This window comes from Embiotoca jacksoni, unplaced genomic scaffold (assembly GCF_022577435.1).
Source record: "Embiotoca jacksoni isolate LCO1_2020_lvr unplaced genomic scaffold, fEmbJac1.0.p SCAF_21, whole genome shotgun sequence".
In the NCBI taxonomy this organism is placed as follows: Eukaryota; Metazoa; Chordata; class Actinopteri; family Embiotocidae; genus Embiotoca; species Embiotoca jacksoni.
Window position 1 is genome coordinate 5,555,389 of NW_027185352.1, and position 11,412 is coordinate 5,566,800.

An 11,412-nucleotide genomic window follows, 5' to 3' on the forward strand; every position below is an offset into this window, starting at 1 on the left:
CTCAAACAAGTAAAGACAGAGGCCTTGAGAATTTCTCATGCTTTTATTCAGACTATAATACATTGTATTGCATTGTCTCCCCTGATCGACCTGCACATGACACGATAGCAAAGACAAAAAAGTCAAATAATCCAAAGCACAACCACGAAGTTACCAAAGATTAAGTCAAAACCAAAAAATATAGATTTCTATAAACTCATATTAATATTTGTCATTACACGTGATACTGTAGCAGTCACATAAGATAAAGTGTATATAGTGCATTAAGAATAAACCTCGTTATGCAGTGAGAATATGACCCCGCGGTTGTTTCGAGTTTCTTCCCATCCTGCCTTCACACTCGGGATGAATAATAAATCTAATAAATCCACCTACTCTCATCACATCGTGACATTTCTAAAACTTCACACCGCAGGGTGCCCACGCTGTTTACCTGTTGAAATCCAAGAGATGTTGGCAGTGTGTGTGTTTACATGCACTCTGTTTTTTTAAGTGATATCACATTACGAAGGCTGTTTATTTATTTGAGATTTTCAGGTATCTGAATTAACAGACCATCGACAGGTGTTGTGATTAGATTAGCTCGCTGTCTCTGAAAATGATTTAAACACACACTGACGTTTTTTAATGAATTCCATCTCATGCCAGCATCCGTCCGTAACGGCTTTGACATGCTTTTCCTAATAAGACCACGAAGGCTTGCGGCAGCCCCGTCGTATAATCAGACAATTCTCGTGGTTCTTCGACGGGTCGTTTTGAGCTCGTTATGGATGAAATGCTTCTTTGTTTCAAACTGAAACACGAGCAAAATTTTGAGGCCATAATATGTCAAATTGTCTCATTTTTATATTATTCACAGGGTGCATGTAAACACATTCAAACAGATGAAAAAACTTTCTGACCGAAACAAACTAAAACATCCTGATTCAAATACAACACAGAACCTTAATAGTTTCTATTTTTCCTCTTATTTCTGATCATGTCGATGGATGACTGAAGCTCACTGTGTTGACAGTCAACTCCACCAAATGTTCACAGTAACTGTTGAGCAGTATTCATGTCAGCCTGGGGACATTTCATCTTGTGTCACTAAAAATGTACATTTTTCTCAGAGTGCACGCTACCTGTGGCTAGAACTGGTTTCATAAATCTTTCCCAATTTTTACATAGACACGGCTCACACCGGGTATTAACGTGTATCGTGGGTGGACAGCTATACGTACGAATACGTCGACGGTGCCTTGAGGACACATTCAGATCCAATCTGGCGGTTCTGGTTGTGAATTCCAAACTCAAGTGTTCAGTTTACATTTAACATTTACATTTGAAGTACTTGTTTATTTGTTTATAAAGCGGTTACAAGGGCTCACTAAAGTCACATGTGCATGTTAATGTCAGGTGTGAACAGGCCCACAGAGTGAAACTCACTGGTGAAGATGAACTTTAAGGGCTGGCAGCAAACAACCACTGTTGTTTCTTCTATATGATTTTATCAGTGAACAGAATAAACGGAAACAAATCTCGCTTAACTGTGGTAACTAAAGAAGTTCAGTGGAACCATTTTTCGATATATGCCTTAAAAAAAAAGCTGAGTAACATGAACTCTCATCAACCCTCCTCTGTACTGTACTTATCTGTCTTTGATTAAACACAAATATACTTTGAACACAGCTACAAACATTATTATGGCACAGAGATTTTAAAATAAAGACATTTATGTGCATTAAGGTTATGTTTTCTGTCTCCCTAAATATGTCAAGGAAAAAAAAAATGTCTTGCTCAGTGGTACTTCAACAGTGTAGGTTATGGCTAACAAATCTAAATCTAATCCTTATTTCATTCTGTTGTCTGAGCTAAAATGGCAATTTAAAGTATACCATGGTAATGTATATCCATTTGAATTTACAACTCGGGAGTTACTGTAAATCCTCAAAAGTTCCTCCTCTAATTCTGTAAATGATTTTAATGTGCTACAGTGATTTTATCATAATCAACATTTCAACGTGTCTTTGGTTGCACTTCCTCAAGTCAGGGGGATTCCAACACCTGTTTCCTGTCTCAGTGAAGTCAAGCCTCAGTGAAGTACATGATTCCGAGGGACTCTTTTAAAGGTTTCCTGTAGAGCTTTCCCAGTTCTGTTTATCTCATGCATGCTCTCACATATGCAGAAATAAAATGTATGCGCACAAAGGCGATGCGACGGCTGCTGAACAGGTGTTCCAGAATATGCAGCAATGTGCCTTCAAAAACGGGGTTTTCAAATGTTTTATGAAGAAATAAATGAACTTCTTAGAATTGAGAATGTACGCAATACATCTTGGCAACACTGAATGTGAAATAACTTTTGTTTGGTTTACAAGAAAACTCCACAGGGTACCTTTAATGTGGAAAAACTTGAGCACTAATGGACACTTCTTACTAAAAAAAATAAAAGAAATAGATTAAATTAGACACAGTGGTCTCTAAGAAAGGCCTTATTCTCTCTCCAGTAGCAGTGAATAAAAACCTATACCTATAGTTAAGAATTAATGCTGTACATTTGTTTAAAAACTAAATACTACTAGATAAATTACATGAAAGCAAAGTTAAAATATATAGTCTTGTGCAAAAACACTGAGTCCAAATACAAGTAACACAGGAAAGAAAATATATTTTATATTCTTAATGGTATAATATATAATTGTGGGAAAATAGCTACATTCTCCACTTTGGCTAAAATGCTACAGCACCACAACTTCCACCTGTTTCAAGCATATGGTGAGAAACTGAGAGTAACCAGAGTCTCTCTTGTTGTTGTTGTTGTTTTTTGTATTGTCACATTGCTGTAAAATCACGTGTGGAGATGAACTCCAGTCGTAGCTAAAACTGACCTGCTTTGTAATGTTGTTTATAAAATGATGTTCTCTGGCCGGAGAGCCACTGCGGTGCTCTGCAGCGTTCAATGGTAATGTTTGACACCTTGTTAGAAGTCCCATTAAGAAATGATTTACATGTCACATGGAGCACCTTCGAAAAGAGAGAAAAAAGGGGGGAGACATCTTTTGTGATGACGTCTTCTGACGAGATTTGTGGGAATCTCACAAATTTGGGCGATCAAGAATATAGTACTGAAGCATAGTGTTAGCACACTAGCACTAGCACAGCTCTGTTTTCCTTGTCACTCCCAAATGTGTGTGTGTGTGTGTGTGTGTGTGTGTGTGTGTGTGTGTGTGTGTGTGTGTGTGTGTGTACTCCTACAGGCTCTGTCAGTTGTCCTATTTTCTTCTCTGCAGCCTTAATTTCCTTGACAGCCCTGTTGAACAAAGAGGCAGAAGACATCAGACGGAAGTACAAAGCCCTGTGTGTGTGTGTGTGTGTGTGTGTGTGTGTGTGTGTGTGTGTGTGTGTGTGTGTGTGTGTGTGTGTGTGTGTGTGTCCTTACAGAGTTGGTGCGTTTGCGTTTCCAGCAGTCTGGGTTGAGTCTCTTCTGCTCGTCGGCGAGTGCTTTGGCCTGAAGGGTGAACACGCGCCGCTCCTCGCTTCTCATCTTCTTCCACCGCTCACCGAGGAGGACGCTGATCGCTCTGCAGACACACAGCGCACACGGACATCAAAGAAAGACACACACACACGCGCACACACACACACACACACACACACACACACACACACACACACACACACACACAACACAGCTTCATGACACACATGCAGACGGACCACACCTACCTGTTGTCCTTGCCTGGGAACATCTGTGTGTACTCCACTCTGAACTTCTTGGCAAACAGCATGAACGCGTTCATTGGCCGCTTGCACTTTGTGGGCGGGGCACTGTTTCCTCCTTGTGTGTTGGCTTGCTGGGTTTTGGTTGGCTTTTTCTGAGTGGAGTGGGAATGGGTGCCGGGACTGTGTGCATCTGCGGGTTGTAAATAGTTTCACATCAGACTGGAGGTTTTTTTGTTTTTTAATCACAGACTTTCTGTTTGACTGGTGTGTTTTCTCGTTCTTTCATGTGGCGCATCCTCAGCCTCGCCTCAGTGTATCTGTGGGTTTATGTATTTTGAAAACTGAGTGATGCGTGTTCTAAATGTTTCTTTTTACATACACAAATGAGTAGACATAATGTCGGAGATTTGAAGTGCAGGACCTTGTAATGTGTCTCTGTCTGGAGAAACGGCTCCCCCGCTGGACTGGGAGGCTCGTCGCCGTCTGGCCATGCTGCTCAGCATGTACACAGCAGAGGAGTCCAGAGGAGTGAAGTCATAACTGAGGAGCAGACACACACACACACACACACAAAGAGGTCTTCACACACAGCACACCGCTTTATGATACTTCTGGTTTGAAACTAGAGCCCGACTCATACTGGATTTTAGGATATTAGAAAGTAGCCTAATGGAGGCGGGATCACAGTTTACAGTTTAATGGTAACCTTTATTAAAGATGCTGTAAAGCAAATTCCAAGATTTGCTTCTCAGTACATTGTATACGTGTGAAATGAGTCGCTGAAAGCATGTGCAAAGCTAGAAAACTTTGTCGCACTGAGATGTGGAGTTAGACCGTTAAACAGTTTCTCACCGGTCTTCAGATCAGAGGAGGAAGAGGAGGAAATATTGCAGCAAGAAAAAGCTGTTTTGATGTTCATACGGACACCGGACCGTTGTTTCAAGACAGACTTGAAAAATGACAAACCTATTTTTTTACAGTGAGGCTCCTTTACCTTCTGAATGTGTCAAAGACCAGTGAATCATCCGTGTGCTTCGCATCTCTGTGTCCTGGAGGCAGGCACACGTCTCCTACTTCCATTTCATAGCACGGTATCCCATAATGCACCACAGTCAAGCTCGGGTAGAATGACGACCACCCTGACCGACGGAGGGACAGAGTGTGTGTCAAAAAAAAATCATTGGAATAACAGTGATTTGTCACTTTGAAGTGTCACGCTCGTACCTTTGTTTTTGACATAGAAGGGGTGATCGAGTCGGCACCGGGCGGTCATGGGGGTATATCCAAATGCCCTGGGGTCAAAGGTCAGCTGTAAGACGGCCTGACCAGATAACACAGTCTCGGCGTGCTCCACCAGCTGCAGACCCTCAGAGCCATAACTCTGTAAAAGAGAACGCAGGGCGCTGGTGTTTTATTTTGGTGGATCCTTCCTTATATTTCAATGCAAATGTTTTGAATTTAATTCTCAGTTCATCTCTGATTATAACAGCAGACATAAAAATCAAATATCGTGATATTTGCAAAGACACGGTAGGAATCATGTCACACTAGAGATGTAAAATCAAAATCACGACATGGTGAACTCAAAGGCCGGGCAGCCTGCTGCCTCTTTAATGTACCTTCAGGGATCTGGATTGCTCTTCCGCAGCAGAGTCTTCCTCACCAGAGTCCAAATCCTCAACGTCCTGCCACTTAACATTCGAGCCACTGTGGAAACGCAGATGAGTTCCTGTGAAAGAGACGAGTAGCTCTTTATCACATTTATGAAAAAAAGACTCGTGTTAAACATTTTTTTGAATTGAAATACTTTTGATTGACTCTGTTTGTGTATCTACCTTTGAGAAAACAGTGCCAGGCGGTGGGTGGGCAGGAGAAGCTCCAGCCCATGTCTTCGTCATCAGACAGAGAGGATCTGGTTGATACTGCAGAGCCACATTCACTGCTCGTCTGTGGAAATAGGAAGAAGAAGCGTCATGAGCCACGACCCCCACCAAACACACTGTTAGCCCCAGACATCCAAACACCTGCACAGATGTAACAATTACAAACGGAAGCAGTGGTGTAAGGGTGAAATTTAACCACAGATTGTTGTTTTTTTTACATGTAATGTTCAGATCAATGAGAGTAGGCAATGATTAAGCATAAAAAAGAAAACATTAACTCTACCCTGCTGCGCCGACGCTGCCTGCCATGACCTCTAGGCGGCGACAAAGTGCTGCTGGGGAGAGGAAGAGGAGGCCGAGCGTAGGAATGTAGATCACTGCTGGTGGTCGGGATGCCGACTGAAGAGGAGCTGAAAAAGACAATATAAGTGTAAACAGTCAGAGAATCCACTGACATGTAGCTGATACAGGAAGAAGGCCCAATGTGGGGTTTGTTCGTCCTGTTGGGCTCGACGCAGACGATTCAACAGTTTCAACGTTTCAAAACAGAAGTCAATTGGACACATTATTGAAACACAGAACCTGAAACTTCACCTGATCTGATGCACTGAACAAAAGGAAAGCGGTAAGACCACTTGCTCTCTTGCTGACTGTGTTCCTAATGGTCTCAGATTTAATCCAACAAATGCAGTAGCACGAGTCAACCAGCAGACGTCCCCATTTTTGACGGTATCATGTGTTTCATAACGGAACCATTTTTAATTAAAAAAAAAAAAAATGTAAAAGTGATTCAGTGCTGACGACACAGTCGTGCAGTCACCTCGCGATAAGAAGCTTCTGGGTTTAAACCTGCCCGTCGGCCGAGGCCTCTCTGAGTGGAGTTTGCATGTTCTCTCTGTGCCTGCGTGGGTTTTCTCCAGGTGCTCCGGCTTCTCTTCCGCAATCCAAAGACATGCTCGCTCGTTTCACTGGTGACTCTGAATTCTGAATGGACTGGTGAACTGTCCCGGCTCTATCCTGCCCTCACACAAAGCCGGGATAAACCACAGCCCCCTGTGACCCTGCTCAGGACAAAGCCGAAATAGATAATAGATAGATGAATGGATGATTTAGTGGTTCAGAGAGCTTTGTTTCTTCCATCACAAAGGGAATTTCCTCAGAATTGTTTCTGGGTTGTTGTTTTTTTTGTAATCCGAGTTACCAAACTACACTTTAAGGCTGATCTGATATATTTTCATTGTCAAGATGCTTAAATTAATAATCTGGAAGATTTTCATTTCAGTAAATGTCTTTAAAGTCACTATTAATCGCCAGATTAGGTAACACAATGGTGATTGAGCCCGTGGCCCACTGATAAAATCCTTTTACATTTGTAGTATTAAGAACTGAACTGTCTGTGGTGACATTCCCAGGAAATATCACAAGCAACGCAGTTCATGCGTTTTCCACCACCCAACAGAGGTCGCTGCATCAGAGAAGGTGGGCGGAGCTGAAGCTACAGGCTTGCTCCCAACTAAGTGACACGCAGACGACACTTTGAATCTCTGAGAAGTCCAAAAACACAGCTGCATTTACAGCTTATCACCACAGAGGGCGCCAAAGAGAAGGAAACAGATCTCAGAGTTACTGTAAATATTACATATATTTTAAATATATGTCATATATATACATATATATATACATATATAAAATAAACACATATTTTAACACTAAACTACATTTATAAAAGGTGGATAAGAAAGAACGCTGACTTTTGGTTGCAGCGGTTATTATTTGTATTCTTTTAGATATATAATTGTATCCAGAGACACATTAGAACTATAAACATGAACATTATTGATATATTCAGTACATTAGACTGATGTTGAGTTAATCCACCTACCTGCTGTGAGGAGCCTCCTGTAGCAGTGGGCTCTGAGGGCTGGTGGCGATGTGCGCCAGCTGTGTCAGCCAGTGTGTGTCTGGGGGCTGCGGGCCGCGTGTTTGCTTGTGTGCATGTCGCTCCTGGTGCGACACGCCCACCTCCACCTGGTAAACAGGTGCTGCCTTTGAGTCTGGCTCTTCTCGAACCTCCTGTAAATCTGGGAGGTCGTCTGGGAGAAGAAGAAGGAAAAAACAGCAGCTCAAATGGTCGGTTCACAGATTTATGTCTTATTTGAAGAAAAAAATAAACTAAAATCCACAGGCATTATATCTCGTTACGCTTCATTAGCTGAGCTGCTGATGTCTTTCATACCATATTCCATGTAACTGTCGCTGGTGGGCAAGTCAGGTGAGGAGGGGAAGTGTTCGTCACAGCGGAGCGGATCATGTGATTGGTCTTCATTTGTATCCATCATCATCATTCCTGAAGGTGACAGCAGAGTATCAACAGGAGATCGCTGGGTGAGAAGCATGTTGGACTCGTCAGGAGCTTTACAGGATGTTTTGAATTTTTGGGGCCGATGCCAATAACGATATTAGGAGGTAAAAAAAAATAATCTGATTTCAATCTATTGATGGAAATGTGGTTATCAAACACTTGCGGCAATGATTTGTAATGGAGGCAGGGTGCTTTAAAGTTTAATGATAAACTTTATTGTCCAAAATCCCATCAGTGCCCTGAAACAGTAAACTTCACTGAATATGTATTAATTACAAATAACTATACATGTAAAAAAATTTAAAGTTTCCATATCATCATATCAACGCATTTTAAACACTATATTTACAGATACCGATGTATCTATGATAGGCCAACATCAGCCGATAAGAAATCAGCTAACCAATGAATCAATGGGGCTGCACTCTGCAGGGTGAATTACAGATAGCTTCAATTTCACAGCAACTTTAAATCTGTTCATAGATGACAGTAGAGTAACTCCCATATTTTCCATATCTGTATTACATATTGATTTACTGAGCACAATTTGAAGTTTGAAATCATATTTCACAATAAATCTTGCTTTATGCTGGGGATTTAAATACATCAGTATCTGGACTTTTCTTTTTAATCCTTCTAGCTTCATTGTGGTGCAGTGCTAAATCACTGCCGTGCCATGGTAACAGGTTTATGTCAGGCAACCGTATAGAAGCAGGTTAAAAACTGCAGTCCACTGCTCTGTGGTTACCTGTGTGTTCAGCTTGATGCTCAGGCTCCTGTACGTTCTGATATTTGGGGTCGCTTGACAACACAGCAGGAGTCTTCACCTCCCACACCATGATGTCCAGTCACTAAAACGCAGAGAGGTGATTAATAAACTATAGCTGACATATTTCACTTCTTTTTTTTTTTTTTTCAATCTTAATTAAAAATAAGCTATATAACCTCATCTAACCTTGTGGTAAGACTAATCTAATCATTTGCTTATTATATTGATATCGTGATATGTCTTCTGGACATCATAATGGCCTAAGTGTTGTCTTCTACTGCATTAAAAGGCTGTTTTACAATTCATTACAGCCACATTACTGATGATTATGTATCCAAACCTCATGATGTGAACATGTTGTGAAAACACAAATAGTCACCCTGACAATATTGTTGCAATATCTATATGCCTGCTGCAATATGTTGTGTCGAGGTATTCGGTCAAAAATATCATATTTGATTTAGTCTATATGGCCGAACACTTTATCAGCATTCACTGCATTCCTTGATCGTCACGGATCATCCACCTACAGTCCCACGCAGAAACCTAATCCTTCCCTGAGCTGTAATGTATAGGCTATAAATGGTGGGGGTGACACAACACTGGGCTGGCTGCTGTTACCTCACAACACACCTAAGTTTAGACACGTTTTCACGGCTCCTTTTTCACTATTTAGTGTCTCCAACACGTAAGAACCTGTTTCACTCTTATCTATTTCATAATTTCCTCGTCATGTGACCACGTCTTGTTTATAAACTTTGAGATCCTGCACGCATGCGCACAGAAACCCCATTCATTCAATACCGAGAAGGGCAGCGATAATACAGTTGAAAGCAAGTATTAAAAACGAGTAAAAAAAACAACAACAACAAAACAACCCACGAAATGAAACACTCAACACGAAATGACGAGCACCAGTACGCGTTTCAAATGTCAACGTTTGTAGGTTTTCTGTAACTTCAGACGGAGCGGTGGTATGTGTCACGAAACAAAGTGCCGTTGAAATCCTGTTGTTACGTCGACAAAAAAACAAAAACAAAAACAAACATATGGCTTTGTCGCACGTATTTTATCGCACTAAATAATGTCTTTAATGAGATTCGGGGTGTGAAATTTTGAAAAAGTGGATTTAAAAGGACGAGCCATCCTATTGCGCAAAAGACATTACAACAAAACAACTCACGTCGACAATGAAGCTTTACGGGGCGAGCTGCGAAACCGCATTTACGACAAAAAACAATCGTTGTCAGCTTCACGTTGTTATTGCTGTGACAAGTTTAAAGAAAAATTATTCAAATTGTTAAGTCACTTGTTCAATTTAACGCTTTAAAACCCATAAATGATTTCAATGAACTTTCCTTAACTCACCAAAACAGTCGCCTTGTACGGAAAAGGGGGCTGGTATAAACACAATTTTACAAGCTCTCCCATTGGCCGAACCTGGTGTCAGTCTATGGCTTCTCTCGCCCTCATTGGTCAGTTCACTGCCAGCTTGCTTTCTTCATTATCATCACCACAACAATAAAACATTGGGTGGGTTAAAACGGTGAAATGTGACAAATTGCCCCAAGTGACTATTACAAAACATTTAGGCCTCTGTATAATGAACACATCGACTTTTCAACATGAAGGTTCAGTCTCTAGATCATCTCATGATTTACTGAAGTTGTTTGTAATTAAAGCGTAGATACAAATGACATCAGACAAATAGCCTTTAGCTCAATTGTAATGTATTCAGAGATACCAACAATGGTTTCAGCAATATAACCTGCCTTTTACTGGCCTACTCTTTTGTTTCAGACACACGTTTGTAACTGCTGTTTAAAGCCCTTAAATACATCGCTTAGTGTAATTATAGATGCCTCACTGCTGCAAGCAGGACAAAGTGAATAAGCCATAATCAGAGTAAGACATGTAACACATGCTTTGCTGTGTGAAATTCGATCTTTTTGAAAAATAAATCTGCAAATATGCATAGACAATGCAACTATTGTGTGAAATAAGTGAATAATCATCAGTGTTACAGTGCCCTAATACTAAAAACTAATAACTGAGCCAATGCCAGAAATAATTAAGGGCAATAAACCAATCGAGCCTTGGTTCAGGTAGGAAAGCATCCAGGTCTTTGTTCAGGTGGTCGTAAAAGTTACACAGAAGTGGCCAGATCATGTTAAAGTTCTTGGCTAATACATGGTAAGTAAATAAATAAATAAAAAAAAGAAGTTATAAATTTCCCATATGTAGAATCGTGAGTATTCACTGCCCTCCAGCGGTCATATTACAGAAATTCATCGAAGCGCCACACATCAAGTTAGACACGATAACATACGGACAGAATCAAACTATATCAATAACACATGATGGACATTTATACTCTTAAGGATAATAAGTAAACCTCAACCTGACTCAATCTGATTAATAAAAATTACAAGTTATAATTTGGTGATTAATTTGTTCCTTTTTTTCTAATGGTCAGAGACTACAACTACATCAAAAATTAAATGGGAATATTTTTTTCATTTTTTTTTTTTTGTCTTTTTCTTCTTAACCATCAATAAGCTTATTGGTAAACAATTTGTTACCATGTACTCATTTCCCCTCGGGGATTAATAAAGTGAAATAAAAATAAAAATTGTATTCATTGTGGTGATGCAGTTCGTCACTGTGACCGCTAGAGGGCAGTAAATACAATT

The 11,412-nt window shown here is 40.6% G+C and overlaps 1 protein-coding gene across 1 annotated transcript; it reads right to left on the minus strand.

Moving 5' to 3' along the window:
- Positions 1-24: 24 nt before the first annotated feature.
- Positions 25-9,934, minus strand: LOC138202506 (HMG box-containing protein 1-like). The gene is made up of 13 exons (XM_069156544.1): positions 9,903-9,934; positions 8,699-8,801; positions 7,825-7,935; positions 7,471-7,681; positions 5,872-5,998; positions 5,541-5,652; positions 5,325-5,434; positions 4,930-5,086; positions 4,700-4,844; positions 4,127-4,245; positions 3,709-3,895; positions 3,422-3,563; positions 25-3,292 (listed from the first exon to the last, which is right to left on the minus strand). Exons 2-13 carry the CDS (start codon positions 8,787-8,789, stop codon positions 3,275-3,277), a joined length of 1,530 nt encoding a protein of 509 aa, XP_069012645.1. The 5' UTR covers positions 8,790-8,801; positions 9,903-9,934; the 3' UTR covers positions 25-3,274.
- Between the last annotated feature and the right edge of the window lie 1,478 nt (positions 9,935-11,412).